The sequence below is a fragment of the Bombina bombina genome, chromosome 5, assembly GCF_027579735.1.
Source record: "Bombina bombina isolate aBomBom1 chromosome 5, aBomBom1.pri, whole genome shotgun sequence".
NCBI classification, from domain to species: domain Eukaryota; kingdom Metazoa; phylum Chordata; class Amphibia; order Anura; family Bombinatoridae; genus Bombina; species Bombina bombina.
In genome coordinates this window covers 346,501,635-346,526,391 of record NC_069503.1, presented here as the reverse complement: position 1 = coordinate 346,526,391, position 24,757 = coordinate 346,501,635, and the positions used below count along the sequence as shown (strand labels likewise).

Sequence of the window (24,757 nt, the reverse complement as noted above, 5' to 3'; positions counted from 1 at the left end):
AACCGATAATAATAATAATTATTATTATTAAAACCCAGGGATACCGAACAGACTGAAACCAAGCCTCCTGGAAAAGGTGCATCCTGCCCCCTACCAGAGTCTCTGGATCGGGTGCCATTCCTTCATATAGTCTTGGATAAGGAAGTAGATTTTATGGACTGCTTTGACTTGTTCCAGATAGAACTTGGCTTCCAGGCAGAGACAAAGGAACCTTATTTGAGAGGAGGAATCAGACTTCTGTTCCCTATTGACAAAAAGGTTGAAAAAAAAATTAGAAGCTTTAGATTTACCTTAGGACTTTTGTCCTGAAGAAGAAAAAATGCCTAGCCTCGAGTCACAGTAGAGATAATAGAATCCAAATATGAACTAAACAACATATTCCCTTGAAAAGAGGGAGATAAAATCATGGATTTAGAAACCATATCAGCAGACTAAGGCCTAGATTTAGAGTTGGGCGGTAGCCGTCAAAACCAGCGTTAGAGGCTCCTAACGCTGGTTTTTACCGCCCTCTGGTATTTGGAGCCAGTCATTAAAGGGTCTAACGCTCACTTTCCAGCCGCGACTTTTCCATACCGCAGATCCCCTTACGTCTATTGCGTATCCTATGTTTTCAATGGGATCTTTCTAACGCCGGTATTTAGAGTAGTGGCTGAAGTGAGCGTTAGAAACAGTAGTTAAGAGCTTTCTGGGCTAACGCCGGTTTATAAAGCTCTTAACTACTGTGCTCTAAAGTACACTAACACCCATAAACTACCTATGTACCCCTAAACCGAGGTCCCCCCACATCGCCGCCACTCTATTAAAATTTTTTAACCCCTAATCTGCCGACCGCACGCCGCCGCACGGTACGTTATACTTATGTACCCCTAATCTGCTGCCCCTAACACCGCCGACCCCTATATTATATTTATTAACCCCTAATCTGCCCCCCTCAACGTCGCCTCCACCTGCCTACACTTATTAACCCCTAATCTGCCGACCGGACCGCGCCGCTATTATAATAAAGTTATTAACCCCTAATCCGCCTCACTCCCGACTCAATAACCCTATAATAAATAGTATTAACCCCTAATCTGCCCTCCCTAACATCGCCGACACCTAACTTCAAACATTAACCCCTAATCTGCCGAACGGAGCTCACCGCTATTCTAATAAATTTTTTAACCCCTAAAGCTGTCTAACCCTAACACCCCCCTAAATTAAATATAATTTAAATCTAACGAAATAAATTAACTATTATTAAATAAATTATTCCTATTTAAAGCTAAATACTTACCTGTAAAATAAACCCTAATATAGCTACAATATAAATTATAATTATATTGTAGCTATTTTAGGATTTATATTTATTTTACAGGTAACTTTGTAATTATTTTAACCAGGTACAACAGCTATTAAATAGTTAATAACTATTTAATAGTTACCTAGTTAAAATAATTACAAAATTACCTGTAAAATAAATCCTAACCTAAGTTACAATTAAACCTAACACTACACTATCAATAAATTAATTAAATAAAATACCTCCAATTACCTACAATTAAACCTAACACTACACTATCAATAAATTAATTAAATACAATACCTACAAATAAATACATTTAAATAATCTAACTAAAGTACAAAAAATAAAAAAGAACTAAGTTACAAAAAATAAAAAAATATTTACAAACATAAGAAAAATATTACAACAATTTTAAACTAATTACACCTACTCTAAGCCCCCTAATAAAATAACAAAGACCCCCAAAATAAAAAAATGCCCTACCCTATTCTAAATTAAAAAAGTTCAAAGCTCTTTTACCTTACCAGCCCTTAAAAGGGCCCTTTGCGGGGCATGCCTCAAAGAATTCAGCTCTTTTGCCTGTAAAAAAAACCATACAATACCCCCCCAACATTACAACCCACCACCCACATACCCCTAATCTAACCCAAACCCCCCTTAAATAAACCTAACACTAAGCCCCTGAAGATCTTCCTACCTTGTCTTCACCATGCCAGGTATCACCGATCGTTCCAGGCTCCGAAATCTTCATCCAAGCCCAAGCGGGGGCCTAGCGATCCATAATCCGGCGGCTGAAGAGGTCCAGAAGAGGCTCCAAAGTCTTCATCCTATCCGGGAAGAAGAGGCGATCCGGACCGGCAACCATCTTGATCCAAGCGGCATCTTCTATCTTCATCCGATGACGACCGGCTCCATCTTGAAGACCTCCACCGCGGACCCATCTTCTTCTTCCAACGACTTCCCGACGAATGACGGTTCCTTTAAGGGACGTCATCCAAGATGGCGTCCCTCGAATTCCGATTGGCTGATAGGATTCTATCAGCCAATCGGAATTAAGGTAGGAAAATTCTGATTGGCTGATGGAATCAGCCAATCAGAATCAAGTTCAATCCGATTGGCTGATTCAATCAGCCAATCAGATTGAGCTCGCATTCTATTGGCTGATCGGAACAGCCAATAGAATGCGAGCTCAATCTGATTGGCTGATTGAATCAGCCAATCGGATTGAACTTGATTCTGATTGGCTGATTCCATCAGCCAATCAGAATTTTCCTACCTTAATTCCGATTGGCTGATAGAATCCTATCAGCCAATCGGAATTCGAGGGACGCCATCTTGGATGACGTCCCTTAAAGGAACCGTCATTCGTCGGGAAGTCGTCGGAAGAAGAAGATGGGTCCGCGGTGGAGGTCTTCAAGATGGAGCCGGTCGTCATCGGATGAAGATAGAAGATGCCACTTGGATCAAGATGGTTGCCGGTCCGGATCGCCTCTTCTTCCCGGATAGGATGAAGACTTTGGAGCCTCTTCTGGACCTCTTCAGCCGCCGGATTATGGATCGCCAGCGCCCGCTTGGGCTTGGATGAAGATTTCGGAGCCTGGAGCGATCGGTGATACCTGGCATGGTGAAGACAAGGTAGGAAGATCTTCAGGGGCTTAGTGTTAGGTTTATTTAAGGGGGGTTTGGGTTAGATTAGGGGTATGTGGGTGGTGGGTTGTAATGTTGGGGGGGGGGTATTGTATGGGTTTTTTTACAGGCAAAAGAGCTGAATTCTTTGGGGCATGCTCCGCAAAGGGCCCTTTTAAGGGCTGGTAAGGTAAAAGAGCTTTGAACTTTTGTAATTTAGAATAGGGTAGGGCATTTTTTTATTTTGGGGGTCTTTGTTATTTTATTAGGGGGCTTAGAGTAGGTGTAATTAAAAAAAATTAAAATTGTTGTAATTTTTTTCTAATGTTTGTAAATATTTTTTTATTTTTTGTAACTTAGTTCTTTTTTATTTTTTGTACTTTAGTTAGTTTATTTAATTGTATTTATTTGTAGGAATTGTATTTAATTTATTTATTGATAGTGTAGTGTTAGGTTTAATTGTAGATAATTGTAGGTAGTTTATTTAATTTATTTATTGATAGTGTAGTGTTAGGTTTAATTGTAGGTAATTGGAGGTATTTTATTTAATTTATTTATTGATAGTGTAGTGTTAGGTTTAATTGTAGATAATTGTAGGTAGTTTATTTAATTTATTTATTGATAGTGTAGTGTTAGGTTTAATTGTAACTTAGGTTAGGATTTATTTTACAGGTAATTTTGTAATTATTTTAACTAGGTAGCTATTAAATAGTTCTTAACTATTTAATAGCTATTGTACCTGGTTAAAATAAATAGAAAGTTGCCTGTAAAATAAATATTAATCCTAAAATAGCTACAATATAATTATAATTTATATTGTAGCTATATTAGGGTTTATTTTACAGGTAAGTATTTAGATTTAAATAGGAATAATTTATTTAATAAGAGTTAATTTATTTAGTTAGATTTAAATTATATTTAACTTAGGGGGGGTGTTAGTGTTAGGGTTAGACTTAGCTTTAGGGGTTAATACATTTATTATAGTAGCGGTGAGCACTGATCGGCAGATTAGGGGTTAATTATTGTAGGTAGCTGGTGGCGACGTTGTGGGGGGCAGATTAGGGGTTAATAAATATAATATAGGGGTCGGCGGTGTTAGGGGCAGCAGATTAGGGGTACATAGGGATAATATAGGTAGCGGCGGTATACGGAGCGGCAGATTAGGGGTTAAAAAAATTATGCAGGGGTCAGCGATAGCGGGGGCAGCAGATTAGGGGTTAATAAGTGTAAGGTTAGGGGTGTTTAGACTCGGGGTACATGTTAGAGTGTTAGGTGCAGACGTAGGAAGTGTTTCCCCATAGAAAACAATGGGGCTGCGTTAAGAGCTGAACGCTGCTTTTTTGCAGGTGTTAGGTTTTTTTTCAGCTCAAACTGCCCCATTGTTTTCTATGGGGATATCGTGCACAAGCACGTTTTTGAAGCTGGCCGCGTCCGTAAGCACCGCTGGTATCTAGAGTTGCAGTGGCGTTAAATTATGCTCTACGCTCCCTTTTTGGAGCCTAATGCACTGAAAACCCAGCCATTCTGTGAACTCTAAATACCAGCAGTATTTAAAAGGTGCAGGAGAAAAAAAGCATGCGTAGCTAACGCACCCCTTTGGCCACCAAACTCTAAATCTAGCGTAAGACTTTAACCATAAAGCCCTTCTAGAAAGTACCGCCAAAGACATATTCTAAGAATTAAACTATATGATGTGAATAACAGCAACACAAATAATTTGACCAATTCAAAAAGGATAAAAAAAACTTCACTAGCAGAATCATGACAAAATCATGACAATAAAAACTGCTGGCCTAAAAATTATAACCTGCTTGCTGAAATGCCCTTGTATGGAAGGATTGTAACTTCCAACCTAAGGGGTCTTTAAAGGAAGAATTTTCTTCCAAAGGGATAGAAGTATATTCAAGTATAATCAATATTAGAAGCCAGCAAAGGATACACTTTATTAAACCTTGTTGAAGGATTAAATGGATTACCTGTTTTATAGCCCATTCTTTAGAAACTATATCAGAGACAGCATCAGGAAACAAAACGTAGGAGATTTAACCACAGGATATAAATTAAGTCTAAATGAATAATAGACTTATCCCCAGCTACTTTAGGATCCTTAACCTCTAAAGTAAGCAAAAACTCCTTTAAAAAGTGAACAAATATGTTTACAGTCAGTAAAGAGGATGTCTCTGATTCAGAACCGGAGAAAGATTCAGCAAATTTATAAACAGAAATATTTACCTCGGTAGGCTCAGAGCTAGAAAAAAGGTAAATTATGAACTGTCTTTTTATGCTTATTTGAAGGCGACATAGCTGCCAACATTTCAGATACTTTAGAGGGAATGAAGTTCTTAAAGGGACATGAAATCCCATGTTTTTCTTTCATGATTTATATAAAGAATACAATTTTAAACAACTTTACAATTTACGTAAATTATCTAATTTGCGTCATTCTCTTGGTATCTTTTGTTAAAGAAGTAGCAATGCATAGCTGAATGCATTGAGTGAGCAAATAACATGAAGTGGATATGTGCAGCCACCAATGGGCAGCTCCTGAGCCTACTTAGGTATCATTTTCAACAATTTGCCAGCCACTTCAATAACAAAATTCACTTCATCAGAAACGAAATCAGCTCTCAACATAATTCCATTCTCTCACCCCCTCAAACACTCTCAATCAACCACAACCCACATAGCCATAAACTTAGCTCTTTCTCCCCTGTTACTGAGGAAGAAGTTTCGGCATTTATACTGCGCTCTCACCTCACTACCTGTCCCCTTGACCCTATCCCCTCTCAGCTACTCCCCCTCCCTCTCTTTTACCCATACCCCTATACTCACACATATTTTCAACCTCTCCCTTAGCACCGGTATATTTCCCTCATTTCTGAAACATGTACTGGTCACACCTATCCTCAAAAAACCTTCCCTTGATCTAACCTCTCCATCCAACTACTGCCCTATTTCCCTCCTCCCTCTTGCCTCAAAGCTTCTCAAAAATCTAGTATATGCACACCTATCCCATTTCCTTACATTAAATTCCATCAACAATTTAGAGAAAAAAACAAATTAGATAATAGAAGTAAATTGGAAAGTTGTTTAAAATCACATGGGACTATCTAAATCACAAAATAAAATGTTTGTGCTTCCTGTCCCTTTATCTCTAGGAGCAAAAAAGTGAAGACCTCCCCTGTAAGGAACAAACAGTAAGAGCAGTATCACCAGAAACAAGAGCAGCATTAGAACGGTTACTACAAATCAAGCCTCAGCTTGTATATAATAAAACAATTTAACACTGGTTGGAAAGTGTTCAGATGACTCTGCTTCTAAAGTATGTTTAGGGACAGAAACAAAAGGCTCCAGACAGCAGAAAACTACAAAAGTAGTAATGTGTATATAAAATAAAACATATAGTTATATCCCTAAAAAAGAGCTCTTTAATGTTTAAAAAGATAGATAATAATCCCTTTATTACCCATTTGCCAGTATTCCATAACCAACATGGTTATATTAATATACTTTTATCCCTCTGTGATTAGCTTGTATCTAAGCATCTGCAGACTGACCCTTATTTATGTTCTTTTGACAGACTTGCATTTTGGCCAATCAGTGCCGACTCAAATAACTCCACGGGAGTGAACACTATGTTATCTATATAGCACAAATAAGCTAGCGCTGTCTAGCTGTGAAAAAATGTCAAAATGCAGTGCGATAAGTGTGGCATTTAAGGGCTTAGAAATTAGCATATGAGCCTACCTAGATTTAGCTTTCAACAAAGAATACCAAGAGAACCAAGCAAATTTGATGATAAAAGTAAATTTAGTTGTTTAACCCCTACCCTGGGATGGGTTTTAGCGCCGTTAGAAAGCATAGAACGTCCTAGTAATTTGGCTGTCCTGAGGCCATAGCCTCTTGCTAAATGGGATCGCGGGCTGAAGGACGTTTGATAGGCACTCCCTTCTGACCCGATCCCATGATTTAAATTTTTACTTATTTGTTTTCATCTGAACTTTGTTCCGATGTAGACAACTAAGTCCTGTCAGGAAAGGGTTAAAGGACCAGTAAATACAGTATATTTGCATAATCAACAAATGCATGATAACAAGACAATGCAATAGCACTTAGACTGAACTTTAAATGAGAAGTAGATTTTTTTCTCTGCCAAAATTCTGTGAATTCTTGAACATGCTCAGTAGGCGCTGGTGACTAGTAAATTGTAAAGTTGGGTAAAATTGCATTCCCTATCTGAATCATGAAAGTTTAGTTTTGACTAGACTGTCCCTCTAAATAAAGGGAATATACTTACCCCCTCCAAATACAACTCTAAAATAAAATACTAGGCCAAATTGTGCTAATTTGACATGCAGGATAGTGCACTATGAAACTGAGGCATTACATCCGACCTTCTGATAGCGCACATAAGTAAAGAGCGTGCCAAAACAATTATCTACATGTAAAAACCCAACGTGCACTATCTTGACACAAACACGCAAAAAACACGACGCGCTAAAAAAACAGAATTTATGTTTACCTGATAAATTTCTTTCTCCAACAGTGTGTCCGGTCCACGGCTTCATCCTTACTTGTGGGATATTCTCTTCCCCTACAGGAAATGGCAAAGAGAGCACCCCAGTCATTCGACCGACGGTTAGGAGAAAAAGGAGAAACTATAGGGTGCCGTGGTGACTGTAGTGTATAAAGAAAGACATTTTTCAAACCTGATTAAAAACCAGGGCGGGCCGTGGACCGGACACACCGTTGGAGGAAGAAATTTATCAGGTAAACATAAATTCTGTTTTCTCCAACATTGGTGTGTCCGGTCCACGGCTTCATCCTTACTTGTGGGAACCAATACCAAAGCTTTAGGACACGGATGAAGGGAGGGAGCAAACCAGGTTACCTAAACGGAAGGCACCACGGCTTGCAAAACCTTTCTCCCAAAAATAGCCTCCGAAGAAGCATAAGTATCGAATTTGTAAAATTTGGCAAAAGTATGCAGAGAAGACCAAGTCGCTACCTTACAGATCTGATCAACAGAAGCCTCGTTCTTGAAAGCCCATGTGGAAGACACAGCTCTAGTAGAATGAGCTGTAATTCGTTCAGGAGGCTGCCGTCCGGCAGTCTCATAAGCCAATCGGATGATGCTTTTCAGCCAAAAAGAAAAAGAGGTAGCAGTAGCTTTCTGTCCTCTCCTCTTACCAGAATACACAACAAACAAGGATGATGTCTGTCTGAAATCCTTTGTTGCTTCTAAATAGAAATTTAAAGCATGGACCACATCTAGATTGTGTAACAAGCGTTCCTTCTTTGAAACTGGATTCGGACACAGAGAAGGAACAACAATTTCCTGGTTAATATTCCTGTTGGAAACGACCTTTGGAAGAAAACCAGGCTTGGTACGTAAAACTACCTAATCTGTATGGAATACCAGATAGGGAGAAGTACACTGCAAAGCAGATAATTCAGAAACTCTTCTAGCAGAAGAAATAGCAACCAAAAACAGAACTTTCCAAGATAGTAACTTAATATCTATGGAATGCATGGGTTCAAACGGAACCCCCTGAAGAACTGAAAGAACTAAATTTAGACTCCAAGGAGGAGTCATGGGTCTGTAAACAGGCTTGATTCTAACTAACGCCTGTACAAACGCCTGTACATCTGGCACTGCTGCCAGACGTTTGTGTAACAAAACAGACAGAGCAGATATCTGTCCTTTTAAGGAACTAGCTGACAAACCTTTATCCAGACCTTCTTGGAGAAAGGAAAGTATCCTAGGGATTTTAATTCTACTCCAAGGGAATCCCTTGGATTCACACCAACGGATATATTTTTGCCATATCTTATGGTAAATCTTCCTAGTTACAGGTTTTCTGGCTTGAACCAGAGTATCTATGACTGAATCTGAAAACCCACGCTTAGATAGAATCAAGCGTTCAATTTCCAAGCAGTCAGTTGGAGACTAGATTTGGGTGTTCGAACGGACCTTGTACTAGAAGATCCTGCCTCAAAGGTAGCTTCCATGGTGAAGCCGATGACATATTCAACAGGTCTGCATACCAAGTCCTGCGTGGCCACGCAGGGGCTATTAGAATCACCGAGGCCTGCTCCTGTTTGATCCTGGCTACAAGCCTGGGAAGGAGAGGGAACGGTGGAAACACATAAGCTAGGTTGAACAACCAAGGCGCCACTAATGCATCCACCAATGTCGCCTTGGGGTCCCTGGATCTGGATCCGTATCGAGGAACCTTGGCGTTCTGGCGAGACGCCATCAGATCCATATCTGGAATGCCCCATAGTTGAGTTAACTGGGCAAACACCTCCGGATGAAAAGTCTGACGACTCAAATAATCCGCCTCCCAGTTGTCCACTCCTGGGATGTGAATTGCAGATAGGTGGCAGGAGTGATCCTCCGCCCATTTGATGATCTTGGATACCTCTCTCATCGCTAAGGAACTCTTTGTTCCCCCCTGATGATTGATGTACGCTACAGTCGTTATGTTGTCCGACTGCAACCTTATGAATTTGGCCTTTGCTAGGTGAGGCCACGCCAGGAGCGCATTGAATATCGCTCTCAGTTCTAAAATGTTTATCGGAAGAAGAGACTCTTCTCGAGACCATAGACCTTGAGCTTTCAGAGATTCCCAGACCGCACCCCAGCCTAAGAGACTGGCGTCGGTCGTGACGATGACCCACTCTGGTCTGCGGAAACTCATTCCCTGAGACAGGTGATCGAGAGTCAACCACCAGCGGAGAGAATCCCTGGTTACCTGGTCTACTTGAATCTGGGGAGACAAGTCTGCATAGTCCCCATTCCACTGATTGAGAATGCACAGTTGTAATGGTCTTAGATGAATTCGAGCAAAAGGAACTATGTCCATTGCTGCAACCATCAATCCTACTACTTCCATGCACTGAGCTATGGAAGGCTGAAGAATAGAGTGAATAACTTGACAAGCGTTTAGAAGCTTTAACTTTCTGACCTCTGTCAGGAAGATCTTCATTTCTAAAGAATCTATTATTGTTCCCAAAAAGGGAACTCTTGTTGACGGGGACAGGGAACTCTTTTCTACGTTCACCTTCCACCCGTGAGATCTGAGAAAAGCTAGAACAATGTCTGTATGAGCCTTTGCTTTGGAAAGAGACGACGCTTGGATTAGAATGTTGTCTAGATAAGGTGCTACAACAATGCCCCTCGGTCTTAGAACCGCTAGAAGGGACCCTAGCACCTTTGTGAAGATTCTGGGAGCAGTGGCTAAATCGAACGGAAGAGCCACGAACTGGTAATGTTTGTCCATAAAGGCGAACCTCAGGAACTGATGATGATCTTTGTGGATAGGAATATGCAGGTACGCCTCCTTTAAGTCCACGGTAGTCATATATTGACCCTCCTGGATTGTTGGTAAAATTGTCCGAATGGTTTCCATTTTGAATGATGGAACTCTGAGGAATTTGTTTAGGATTTTTAGATCCAAAATTGGCCTGAAAGTTCCCTCTTTTTTGGGAACTACAAACCGAATCGAGTAAAAACCCAGACCTTGTTCCACTGTTGGAACTGGGTTTATCACTCCCATTTTTAATAGGTCTCCTACGCAATGTAAGAATGCCTGTCTCTTTATCTGGTCTGAAGATAAGCGAGACATGTGGAACCTTCCCCTTGGAGGAAGTTCCTTGAACTCTAGAAGATACCCCTGAGAGACTATTTCTAGTGCCCAGGGATCCGGAACGTCTCTTGCCCAAGCCTGAGCGAAGAGAGAAAGTCTGCCCCCTACTAGATCCGGTCCCGGATCGGGGGCTACCCCTTCATGCTGTCTTGGTAGCAGCAGCAGGCTTCTTGGCCTGTTTACCCTTGTTCCAGCCTTGCAATGGTTTCCATGCTGGTTTAGGCTGGGAAGAGTTGCCTTCTTGTCTGGAGGCCGCAGAGTTAGGATTCGGTCCGTTCCTGAAATTGCGAAAGGAACGAAAATTAGATTTGTTCTTAGCCTTGAAAGGCCTATCCTGTGAGAGGGCATGTCCCTTTCCACCAGTAATGTCTGAAATAATCTCTTTCAATTCCGGCCCGAAAAGGGTCTTACCCTTGAAAGGAATATTAAGCAATTTATTCTTGGACGACACATCCGCCGACCAGGATTTTAGCCAAAGCGCTCTGCGCGCCACTATTACAAAACCTGAATTATTCGCCGCTAACTTAGCCAATTGGAAAGCGGCATCCAAAATAAAGGAATTAGCCAACTTTAGTGCGTGAATTCTGTCCATGACTTCATCATATGGAGTCTCTTTTTGGAGCGAATTTTCTAGTTCCTCGAACCAAAAATACGCTGCCGTGGTGACAGGAATAATGCACGAGATTGGTTGAAGAAGGAAACCTTGTTGAACAAATATCTTTTTTAGCAATCCTTCCAATTTTTTATCCATAGGATCTTTAAAAGCGCAACTGTCCTCAATAGGAATAGTTGTGCGCTTAGCTAACGTTGACACTGCCCCCTCAACCTTAGGAACCGTTTGCCATGCGTCCCTTCTGGGGTCAACAATGGGGAACATTTTCTTGAATATAGGAGGTGGAACAAAAGGTATACCTGGCTTTTCCCACTCCTTAGTCACTATGTCCGCCACCCGCTTGGGTATCGGAAAGGCATCAGCGTGCACAGGGACCTCTAAGAATTTGTCCATCTTGCACAATTTCTCTGGAATTACCAAAGAATCACAGTCATCGAGAGTAGTCAGGACCTCCTTAAGCAGGGCGCGGAGATGTTCTAACTTAAATTTAAATGTTACGACATCAGTGTCTGCCTGTTGAGAAACTTTTCCTGAATCAGAAATTTCCCCCTCAGACAGACCCTCCCTCACTGCCAATTCAGATTGATGTGAGGGTATAACTGATAAATTGTCCTCAGCGCCAACCTGCTCATCTTCTGTATTTAAAACTGAGCTATCACGCTTTCTAGGGTAGGATGGCAGTTTGGATAACAGATTTGCTATAGAATTATCCATTACTGCTGTTAATTGTTGCATAGTAACAAGCATTGGCGCACTAGATGTACTAGGTATCGCCTGCGCGGGCAAAACTGGTGTTGACACAGAAGGAGAGGATGAAGAACTATCCCCACTACCTTCATTAGAAGAATCATCTTGGGCAATCTAATTCAATGTGGCATTACTGTCCATACTTTGTTTGGACGCTATGACACAATTTGCGCATACATTAACAGGGGGAACCACCTTGGCTTTCATACACACAGAACATAAGTCATCTGAAGGTATAGACATGTTAGACAGACTTTGGCAGGCTAATAATGCAATAAAAGCGTTTTTAAAGAAAAGCGTTACTGTCCCTTTAAATAATAAACAGGCACACTTTATTTCTGATATTTTGAAAAACAATGAAGGCAATGTCCGATTTTTACAAAATTTTTACCCCAGAGTCCTAATGCCTTGAAAGTATTGCACACCAAGTTTCAACCCTTAAAATGAGCAAACCGGAGCTATTTGTTCAAATTAACAATTTTAGTACACTACAATCACAGCCACAGCCTTGCTGCGGCTCTTTACCTTCCCTGAGAGTTATTCAGCACTGAAATAAACCTTCCTGAGTCCGTTTTTGTAGCCACAGGACCCCTCACATGAAGCTGCATGCACTGCCATGGAAGTAAACTGCGCAATTGAGGCGCGAAAACGGGGCCTCCTTCCTCTGCATACCAGAGTGAAGGGGCCTTTCTGACTGAAATAGTAGTCTAACTAAATGCCAGGCGAATAAAAACGTTCCCAAAAGTGCTTTTACTTACACAAAAACACTCTAAAACATGAAATAAATCAATCGATTTAGCCCACAATAGTGTCAACCAGTATAGAGCCCAATAATAAGCCTTAATCTGTTATAAGTCTAAGAAAATGGCTTACTTACCCCTTAAGGGAAAACTGACAGTCTTCTAGCATTAACATGTCTTGTTAGAAATATGACTGATCATACCTGCAGCAGATAAGCCTGCAAACTGTTCCCCCCAACTGAAGATCTCTGGTTTCAACAGCCCTGCGTGGGAACAGCAACAGATTTTAGTTACTACTGCTAAAATCATACTCCTCTTTAACAGAAATCTTCTTCATTTTCTGTTGTAGAGTAAATAGTACAAACCGGCACTATTTTAAAATAACAAACTCTTGATAGAAGAAATAAAAAACTACAACTAACACCACATGCTCTTTACCATCCCTGTGGAGATGCTACTTGTTCAGAGCGGCAAAGAGAATGACTGGGGGCGGAGCCAGAGGGGGGGCTATATGGACAGCTCTTGCTGGGTGCTCTCTTTGCCATTTCCTGTAGGGGAAGAGAATATCCCACAAGTAAGGATGAAGCCGTGGACCGGACACACCAATGTTGGAGAAATTAAATTTATGCTTATCTGATAAATTTCTTTCCTTTTGGGCATGGAGAGTCCACATTGTCATTCCAAATACTAGTGTAATATTCAACTCCTGGTGAGCAGGTGAAGGCAAAGACAGCAACCCAGCAAAGCTTACCCATATCCCACGCCCGGAAAGAAAAAAAAAAAAAAATAATCAGGTAAGCATACATACAAAAGAGGCATCAGCTGAGGCAAAAGTATCAAATTTGTAGAATTTTGAAAAAAGTATGCAAAGAGGACCATGTTGCCGCCTTGCAAATCTGTTCCACAAAAGCTTTATTTTTGAAAGCCTAAGAAGAGGAGACAGCCCTAGAGGAATGAGCCGTAATTCTTTCAGGAGGCTGCTGTCCAGCAGTCTCATAAGCAAGAAGAATCATACTTCTCAACCAGAGGGAAAGAGTAGTAAAAGTGGCCTTCTGACCCTTACACTTTGTAGAGAAAACAACAAATCCTTAGTAGCTTGTAAGTAAAATTTTAGAGCACGCACAACATCCAAGTTAAGCAAAAGACGTTCCTTATGAGAAGAAGGATTAGGATGAGAAGGATTGACACCACCCCTAAGGTGGTGTTGATCCGACACCACCTTAGGGAGAAACCCCAATTTAGTACGAAGGACCGCCTTATCTGCATTAAAAATAAGGTACGGGGAGTCACACTGCACAGTTGAAATCTCAGAAACTCTGCAAGCGAAAGAAATAGCAAGAAGAAACAAAACCTTCCAAAATAACAATTTTATATCAATTACATGCATCAACTTAAATGGAGCCTGCTGCAAAACTTTAAGAACTAGGTTAAGGCTCCAAGGAGGAGCAACAGGTTTAAACAGAGGCCTGATTCTGACCAGGGCCTGAACAAAAGCTTGAACATCTGGTAATTCTGCCAGACGTTTGTGCAAAAGGATAGACAGAGCAGAAATTTGACCTTTCAGAGTACTGACTGACAAACCATTCTCCAGGGGAATCCTCACCCTGCCTAGACAGGACTAGGCGTTCAATCTCCCAACAGCTTCAGAGAATCTAGATTTAGATGGAGGAAAGGACCCTGAATTAGAAGGTCTTTCCTCAGAGGTAACCTCCAAGGTGGAATAGATGACATCTTCACCAGATCCGCAAACCAGATCCTGCAAGGCCAGACAGGAGCTATTTCAATCACAGACGTTCTCTCCTGCTTGATACAAGAAATGACTTGTGGAAGGAAAGCAAACGGAGGAAACAGGTATGCTTGCCCGCAATCCCAAGGGACCACCAGAGCATCTATCAGGGCGGCCTGAGGATCTCTTGACCTTGAACCATACTTTGGAAGCGTGGCGTTTTGAGGAGACGCCATTAGATCCAATTCCGGAACCCCCCACCTGAGGGTTATCCTGGAGAACACTTCCGGATGGAGAGCCCACTCCCTGGGATGAAAGGTCTGTCTGCTCAGAAAATCTGCCTCCCAATTGTCCACTCCTGGAATGTGGATGGCAGATAGGAGACATACTTGAGCTTCCGCCCACTGCAGAATGCGAGTCCCCTCCTTCATGGCCAAAGAACTCTTAGTTCCTCCCTGGTGGTTGATGCAAGCCACTGAGGTGATGTCCGACTGGAATATGAAAAACCGAACTAAAGATAATTGAGGCTACGCTGTCAAGTCATTGAAGAATGCTATCAACTCCAAGATGTTTATGGGAAGAGAAGACTCTTCCCGAGACCACAGGCCCTGAGACTTCAGAGAACCCTAAACAGCTCCCCAGCCTGACAGGCTGGCGTCTGTAGTCACAATCACCCAGGAAGGTCTCAGGAAGCAAGTGTTCCGAGACAGATGTTCCTGTGAAATTCACTAAGAGAGAGTCTCTTGTTAGGGGGTCCAGACTTATCCTCTGTGATAAATCTGAATGGTCTCCGTTCCATTGATAGAGCATGCTAAACTGCTGCGGTCGCAGATGGAACTGATCAAAAGTAACGATGCCCATGAAAGCCACCATCAGACCAATCACCTCCATGCTTTGAGCCACTGATGGATGAAAAGCAGACTGGAGGGAAAGGCAAGAAGTTTGATTTTCTGACCTCTGTCAGGAAAATCTTCATGGACAGGGAATCTATAATTGTCCCTAGGAAACACACTTTTGTAGTTGGAACTAGAGAACTCTTTTCCAGATTCACCTTCCCCCCGTGGGAACATAGAAAAGACAACAACATCTCTGTATGAGATTTTGCTAGTTAAAAAGATGACACCTGAACCAAGATGCCGTCTAGATAAGGCGCAACAGCAATTTCCTGGGATCTGATCCCCCGCAATAGGGCTCCCAGAACCTTTGTGAATATTCTGGGAGCTGTGGCAAGACCAAACGGAAGGACAATAAACTGGAAATGCATGTCCAGAAAGGCAAACCTTAGAAACTGGTAATGATCCCTGTGAATAGGAACGTGTAAATACGCGTCCTTCAGGTCTATGGTCGTCATGAACTGACATTCCTTGACCAATGGAAAAATGGAACTAAAAGTTTCCATCTTGAAGGACGGAACCCTTAGGAATTTGATGAGACACTTTAGATCTAGGATGGGACGAAAAGTTTCCTCCTTTTTGGGAACCACAAATAGATTTGAATAGAATCCTAGACCTTGTTCTGGGACTGGTACAATAACTCCCATGAAGGATAGGTCCTTTACGCAATTTAAGAAGGCCTACCTCTTCACCTGGTTTGAGGATAGTCTTAACAGGAGAAATCCGCCCCTTGGAGGGCAAGACTTGAATCCTATTTTGTAACCCTGGGATACTATGTCCGCAGCCCATGGATTTGGGACATCGCATAACCAAGCCATTTCGAAAAAGAGAAAGCCTGCCCACCACCTGATCCAAACTCTGATCGGGGCGGACCCTTCATGCTGATTTAGAGTCAGCGGAAGGCTTTTTGTTTTCTCTTGTTCCAGGGCTGATGGGATTTATAAGTGGACCTGGATTGGTCTGGTTTAGAAGAGGAAGAGGAGGACTTCTGTCCTTTAAAGTTGCAAAATGAATGAAAATTAGAACGCTGTCGACCCCTAGGTCTATTCTTCTTGTCCTGAGGATGGAAAGATCCCTTTCTACCCGTAATCTCTGAAATTATTTCCGCCAGACCAGGTCCAAACTGTTTTTTACCCTTATAAGGTAAAGCTAAAAACTTGGCCTTTGAAGAAACATCAGCCGACCAAGATTTTAACCACAGAGCTCTGCGGGCTAGCACAGTGAAGCTAGACATCTTAGCTCCCAGTCTAATTATCTGCATGTTGGCATCACAGATAAAGGTATTGGCCAGTTTAAGAGATTTGATCCTATCTTGGATCTCATCTACCATAGTCTCTTCTGAAATGAGATCAGACAGGGCATCGCACCAATAAGATGCTGCTCGCGCAACTGTGGCAATACTCGTCGCAGGTTGCCACTGTAATCCTTGATGGATATACATCTTTTTTTAAGTAAGCCTCTAGGTTCTTATCCATTGGATACTTAAAAGAGCAACTATCCTCTATAGGAATAGTAGTTCTTTTAGCAAGAAGAAATAGCCCCTTCTACTTTAGGCATAGTGCGCCATGAGTCACGAATAGAGTCAGTAACAGAAAACATTTTTTTTAAAAACAGGTGAAGGGGAAAAAGGAACCCCTGGGTTAGCCCATTCCTGAGCTATAATTTCAGACATCTTCTTTGGAATAGGAAAAGCATCCTCAGAAGATGGAGAATCATAAACTCTATCCAGTTTAGAAGACTTTGTGGGGTTGACCGCAACCGAAGGTTCAGAGTCGTCCAAAGTAGCTAGAACCGCCTTCAGTAGTAACCGGAGGTATTCAAGCTTAAATCTAAAATTAACCTCTTCAGATTCTGAAGATTTTTCTGCTAAAGTGTCAGAGTCTTAGATTTCACCTTCAGAAGCTACTGAAGTATTCTCCTCATCAGACAATTGAGAAAGGTTGACCAATGCAGACTTAGAGAGGTCAGAAGCCTTACAAGCAGGCAAATGTTTAGATTTCCTCTTACGCTTACACGAAGAAGGGAAAGCTGACAAAGCCGCCGATACTGCAGAAGTAATCTGAGTGGCAAAATCACCAGGTAAATAAACACCCCCAGGTGGATGAGAGGACACAGAAGGCACAGTAGGAAAAAACAATTAAGGCTTGGGAAGTTTGAGGAGAAAGCTGAGGCATGTCATGCACAGCATTATCCTGAGAGACATTTGGCTCAGAAGGGAGTAAATTTGTCTTTAAATTTTAAAGTTTTAGATAAGCATAAGGAACTAAATTGCATTGGCAGAACAATTTGAGTCTCTAAACATAGTAAGCATTTATCTACAGACAGATAATTCTGAATCCATAACTACAGAATTCAGCTTCTAAATATTAGAGGAAAATAAAATAATTTTCCAATTTTAGTAGAAAAATACATCATTAAAACATCAGAGAGCAAAAAAAAAAGCGAATCCTACAAAGCAACCTCAAATTGCCTGAGGCTCCTACTGGACAGAATTGACACCCCACTAGTCAGAGGAAGCGAAACTCTCCTGCAAGTATCTCCACTTATTACAAACGATCTGTTTGAAGAGAAATGTCAAATCGCAAAGCCGACAGTGATCCCCAACGCATTACAAGCTCACTAAGCTCCACTCCGATATAACGGAAGTGCGGGCGTCATGTGAATGAATCGAAAAAATAACTGTGCCACTTAAAAGAGCACGAAAAATTTAACACTTTTCCTCTACCGTTATCTTAAACATGTCAATAAGCCTCTCTGAACTGATCTAAACATGTCTGTCATAATAAAGCCTCTAATATAGTGTCTTGTATTCCACTGCCTAATCAGAATGCTGCAACTTCACAATAAAGGAAAAATCCTTTAAGTCCCATCAGCCAAATGAATAAACCTTAAGTCTCTCACTGAAAACCCTTTTTAACCCATACAGTGCCATAATCATAAGATGTATTTATGTATATAAGGATATCTATGTCCCAAAATGTGCCATAATCTGTCCATAATATGTATCCTTAACTAATAAGGATATCTATGTCCCAAAATGGATCCGTATGAGGATTAACCTCTTAAGTGCTGCTGTCCCTCAGTACCTAGAAGGCAAAGGCACTTATCTTAGATACAGCCGCAGGACAGATGCTGCTACTTAGGTGTGACAGGTACTTTGCTCCCTGTCATGGACCTGTAGGAGAGGAAAGAACAGAGTAACCAACTCTGGCTTTCTACAAAGGGGTAGCAAAATGTTAAAAGTAAAGCAACGACTACCTCGCCACCTTTTAACTGCTAAATGCCACCACTACTCTTACTTAAGAGATTGACATGGACACAGCTAGACCCCAATCCTTGCTTGCAGGGAAAAGTACCCATAAAAGGATAAAATATCTTCAGACACCAACTTCGCACATCCTTCATTGACAAAGGGAAAGAGAATGACTGGGGATTATGGGTAAGGGAAATTACACTTAACAGCTTTGCTGGGGTGCTCTTTGCCTCCTCCTGCTGGCCAGGAGTTGAATATCCCACTAGTAGTTGGAATGACATTGTGGACTCTCCATGCCATAGGAAAGAAATATGCACATCTTCATTCTTCACCTTCCTCCAGCGGGGGCAAAGACAAAACATTTACCAGTTTATGAATCGTGGATTCTCGCCACACGTATGAAAGAAACAATATTGCTAAAATCTATGAATAAGATTTTTTTTCTTCATTAAAACAGTTTTAAAAAAAGCACACAAATAATTCTAAACCTTACCTAAACAGTTTGAAGCATCAACTTGTTCCTTTAGAAAATCAACACACATCCTCTTTACTGGTTCAATCTGGTACTGATTTGCTGCATCTAACAAGGACTGAACATTGTTGCTATTTACTGAAATTCTGCAAATTAAATAAAAAAGTTAAACTTTTCAGTTACAATTCTTTCCTTAGTTCTTGTACTTATGTCCCAGTTTCCATATGAAAAATGTGTAACTGTACAAACTATGCTCTGACAAAAAACCCTCTCCCCTATCTGTGAAACTCCACCCATTTATTTAAAACATTTTTACACTTGAAAAACCTAGGACTATATTAATTCCTAGTACATTGCGCCTTTATTTTTTATGTGAATAGTAGAAAAAAATGAAAGTTTTATTATTGTAAAAAATATAAATGGTTGTGAAGTACGATAGTACCTTGCAGTATAGGCAAATTCCACCAGCTGTTCTATAATATCAGGTTCAGCATCTTTCAGCTCCACCTCAAATGACTTAGATTCAAGCATATTTGCTAAATGAGAAAGAAAAAAGTATAATAGTTAAACGTCTGCATTGCAGCTAAACAGTATGAAATAAAAGGCGTATGTATCTTGTATATAGCTTTATTTTTAAACTTACTTTTCTATAATGCTCAAACTTTGTAATCAACCTTAAAGGGACAGTCTACACCAAAATTGTTATTGTTTAAAAAGATAAATAACGCCTTTACTACCCATTTCCCAGCTTTGCACAACCAACATTGTTATATTAATATACTTTACAACATTTAAACCTCTAAATTTCTGCCTGTTCCTAAACCACTACAGATAGCCTCTGATCACATGCCTTTTTATTAGCTTTTTACAAGACACTGCTAATTCATGTGGGCCATATAGACACTTGTGCTCTCTCCAGTGGAGTTGTGCATGACACTGCACCAATTGGCTAAAATTCAAGTCAATAGATAATAAATAGCCATGTGATAAGGGGACTGTCAGAAGAGACTTAGAATCAGAGGTAAAAATTATATTAATATAACCGTGTCGGTTATGCAAAACTGGGGAATGGGTAATAAAGGGAATATCGATCTTTTTAAACAATAACAATTTTGCAGTAGACTAACTTTTTTGCCTTCTGTTGAATATGACATTTATTTAACATATCCTTTTATCACTTTAAATAGTCACAATGCAGTAAAAAAGGATATTCAACTAAACTAGCAAAGTCCATGCTAATGCCAAAGAGTCATAATTTAATCCTTCCACTGATATGGATAAACCATAGCAGCTATAATTAGCGGTGCTCTGACAAAATGCCGACGGACATTTGGCTGAGACAGAATGCCAAAGCATGTTCTGAGTTTGGCCGAGGGCAGATACGCTCCAGAGTGCTCTGTTCTAATCAGAGCCTCGGGCGCCGCAAACACCTCTGGGAACCTAGCCATGGGTCCCAGCCCGCACGTCTTGTAATTCTCTGTCTGGTAAATTATCTATCAAATCTATCTATCTATCAAACCTATTTATCTAATCTATCTACAGTATCTTGTGGCCAGACTATTATCTGACAGCCACTTGTGTGTCAGACTATTATTCGTCAGCCAAATGTCCGTCGGCTAACAGTCCGGCCCCAATAATTAGCCACCATAAAAATATCAGCATACCTGTAAAATAACCCACAATGCACAAAGTCATTATTAGCTTGGAACAACAGGGCCATTTACTAAATTTAGAAATGGTTATGTTCAAAATAGGTCTGAAACTGGTTCAGGGGTGGGTTAGCCACATACCTATATCTAACTTCAGCCCATAGCGACATTAAACCTCAGATTGGATGCCAATGGCTCTGCAGACTCTCTAGAAGCCCTATACCCAAGTCAAACCACAGATCAAACCCCTGGTCCAGGGCATTATTATGTAGCCACTTAGCAACACATACTTCATGCTGGTGGTTACACCCAGTTGCTACTAGCCAGAGTTGTAATGCTGTAAAATGCTCTTAGAAAGGTGACCTTCCAACCTTTAAGAAAGTCTTAAATCCCTTCTTATGAGTTAAGAGGAAACACAACCTAAGTAGCTTTCTGCCCCTTACTAGATTTAGAAGTGAAAAACAAACTAGAAGTTTGAGTGAAATCTATAGTTGCTTGGAGATATAACTGCAAAGTGTTTATTATAATCAGATTATGTAATATCTGCTACCAAGATTTAGTAGGATCTGAACACAATGAAGGAACAACCACATCCAATTGTTATTTTCCTTTAGGAAGAAAATCATATTTAGTACAAAATAATAGCCTTCACCTTGAAATAGTGTGAAATGTAGAATCACAGACACAATTTAGAAATATAAGATATTGCTAAAAGAAATAGTATTTTCCCAATTAATAGAATATAGCAATGCAATGTAGAGGTTCAAGAGAAAAACCTTGTAATATATAGATATGTTCAGAGTCCATGGTGGAGAAATAGGTTCCATCAGTAGCCTAATTCTAACTAATGCCTAAACTAAAATCTGAATCATCAGGAAGTTTAGCCAACTTCTTATGAAAAAAAGATAAGGCAGAAAATAGTGACAAACCCTTGACCAGGGCATCCTGGAAACTGAAGGATTCTAGGAATTTTAAAAAAAGATACCAAGAACACCCTCTGGAAAAATGCCATTTAAAGTATGTCTTCTAATCTTGTGTCAAGTCTCTTGTGTTACAGGCTTTCTGGCCTGCATTAAAGATTAAATGACAATCAAATAAATCTCCAAAACTAGGCTTTCAAACCTAGGATTCTTTTGACCTTGCACAGTATCTTAGGAGTGTGAGATTTAAGAGAGAGGCAATTAGAACTATATCCTGTAAACCCATTGGATAAATAATCAATCAAAAACATAATTTATGCTTACCTGATAAATTCCTTTCTCCTGTAGTGTGGTCAGTCCACGGGTCATCATTACTTCTGGGATATTAACTCCTCCCCAGTAGGAAGTGCAAGAGGATCACCCAGCATAGCTGCTATATAGCTCACACCCAGTCATTCGACCGAGAACCAACGAGAAAGGAGAAGCCAAAGGGTGCAGTGGTGACTGGAGTATTATTTAAAAATTTAGACCTGCCATAAAAACAGGGCGGGCCGTGGACTGACCACACTACAGGAGAAAGGAATTTATCAGGTAAGCATAAAACATAATTTATGCTTACCTGATAAATTTATTTCTCTTGTAGTGTATCCAGTCCACGGATCATCCATTACTTATGGGATATTAACTCCTCCCCAACAGGAAGTGCAAGAGGATTCACCCAGCAGAGCTGCTATATAGCTCCTCCCCTAACTGCCATTACCAGTCATTCGACCGAAAACATGCAGAGAAAGGAAAACCATAGGGTGCAGTGGTGACTGTAGTTTAATGGAAAAATTACCTGCCTTAAAGTGACAGGGCGGGCCGTGGACTGGATACACTACAAGAGAAATAAATTTATCAGGTAAGCATAAATTATGTTTTCTCTTGTTAAGTGTATCCAGTCCACGGATCATCCATTACTTATGGGATACCAATACCAAAGCTAAAGTACACGGATGACGGGAGGGACAGGCAGGCTCTTTATACGGAAGGAACCACTGCCTGAAGAACCTTTCTCCCAAAAACAGCCTCCGAAGAAGCAAAAGTGTCAAATTTGTAAAATTTGGAAAAAGTATGAAGAGAAGACCAAGTTGCAGCCTTGCAAATCTGTTCAACAGAAGCCTCATTCTTAAAGGCCCAAGTGGAAGCCACAGCTCTAGTAGAATGTGCTGTAATTCTTTCAGGAGGCTGCTGTCCAGCAGTCTCATAGGCTAACCGTATTATGCTACGAAGCCAAAAGGAGAGAGAGGTAGCCGAAGCTTTTTGACCTCTCCTCTGACCAGAATAAACGACAAACAGGGAAGACGTTTGTCGAAAATCCTTAGTTGCCTGTAGATAAAATTTCAGGGCACGGACTACATCTAGATTGTGTAGCAGACGTTCCTTTTTCGAAGAAGGATTAGGACACAAAGATGGAACCACAATCTCTTGATTGATATTCCTGTTAGTGACCACCTTAGGTAGGAACCCAGGTTTAGTACGCAGAACTACCTTGTCTGAATGAAAAATCAGATAAGGAGAATCACAATGTAAGGCAGATAACTCAGAGACTCTTCGAGCCGAGGAAATCGCCATTAAAAACAGAACTTTCCAAGATAACAACTTGATATCAATGGAATGAAGGGGTACAAACGGAACCCCCTGTAAAACATTAAGAACTAAGTTCAAACTCCATGGTGGAGCAACAGTTTTAAACACAGGCTTTATCCTAGCTAAAGCCTGACAAAAAGCTTGAACGTCCGGAACTTCTGACAGACGTTTGTGTAAAAGAATGGACAGAGCTGAAATCTGTCCCTTTAAGGAACTAGCGGATAAACCCTTTTCTAAACCTTCTTGTAGAAAAGACAATATCCTCGGAATCCTAACCTTACTCCATGAGTAACTCTTGGATTCGCACCAATATAAGTATTTGCGCCATATCTTATGGTAAATCTTTCTGGTAACAGGCTTCCTAGCCTGTATTAAGGTATCAATAACTGACTCAGAAAAACCACGTTTTGATAAAATCAAGCGTTCAATTTCCAAGCAGTCAGCTTCAGAGAAATTAGATTTTGATGTTTGAAGGGACCCTGGATCAGAAGGTCCTGTTTCAGAGGTAGCGACCAAGGTGGACAGGATGACATGTCCACTAGATCTGCATACCAAGTCCTGCGTGGCCATGCAGGCGCTATTAGAATCACTGATGCTCTCTCCTGTTTGATTCTGGCAATCAATCGAGGAAGCATCGGGAAGGGTGGAAACACATAAGCCATCCCGAAGGTCCAAGGTGCTGTCAAAGCATCTATCAGAACCGCTCCCGGATCCCTGGATCTGGACCCGTAACGAGGAAGCTTGGCGTTCTGTCGAGACGCCATGAGATCTATCTCTGGTTTGCCCCAACGTCGAAGTATTTGGGCAAAGACCTCCGGATGAAGTTCCCACTCCCCCGGATGAAAAGTCTGACGACTTAAGAAATCCGCCTCCCAGTTCTCCACTCCCGGGATGTGGATTGCTGACAGGTGGCAAGAGTGAGACTCTGCCCAGCGAATTATCTTTGATACTTCCATCATTGCTAGGGAGCTTCTTGTCCCTCCCTGATGGTTGATGTAAGCTACAGTCGTGATGTTGTCCGACTGAAACCTGATGAACCCCCGAGTTGTTAACTGGGGCCAAGCCAGAAGGGCATTGAGAACTGCTCTCAATTCCAGAATGTTTATTGGTAGGAGACTCTCCTCCTGATTCCATTGTCCCTGAGCCTTCAGAGAATTCCAGACAGCGCCCCAACCTAGTAGGCTGGCGTCTGTTGTTACAATTGTCCAGTCCGGCCTGCTGAATGGCATCCCCCTTGACAGATGTGGCCGAGAAAGCCACCATAGAAGAGAATTTCTGGTCTCTTGATCCAGATTCAGAGTAGGGGACAAGTCTGAGTAATCCCCATTCCACTGACTTAGCATGCACAATAGCAGCGGTCTGAGATGTAGGCGTGCAAAGGGTACTATGTCCATTGCTGCTACCATTAAGCCGATCACCTCCATGCATTGAGCTACTGACGGGTGTTGAATGGAATGAAGGACACGGCATGCATTTTGAACCTTTGTTAACCTGTCTTCTGTCAGGTAAATCTTCATTTCTACAGAATCTATAAGAGTCCCCAAGAAGGGAA

The 24,757-nt window shown here is 41.1% G+C and overlaps 1 protein-coding gene across 2 annotated transcripts in view; it reads right to left on the bottom strand.

Moving 5' to 3' along the window:
* The window catches only part of KLHL7 (kelch like family member 7), a 610,555-nt gene that overhangs the window by 340,084 nt on the left and 245,714 nt on the right, over positions 1-24,757 (bottom strand). For both annotated transcript variants that reach the window (XM_053714142.1, XM_053714143.1), the window contains 2 exons: positions 19,450-19,543; positions 19,029-19,153 (listed from right to left, as the gene is read on the bottom strand). In XM_053714142.1, coding sequence (XP_053570117.1) covers positions 19,029-19,153; positions 19,450-19,543 — 219 coding nt within the window. The remainder of the gene's footprint in view (positions 1-19,028; positions 19,154-19,449; positions 19,544-24,757) is intronic.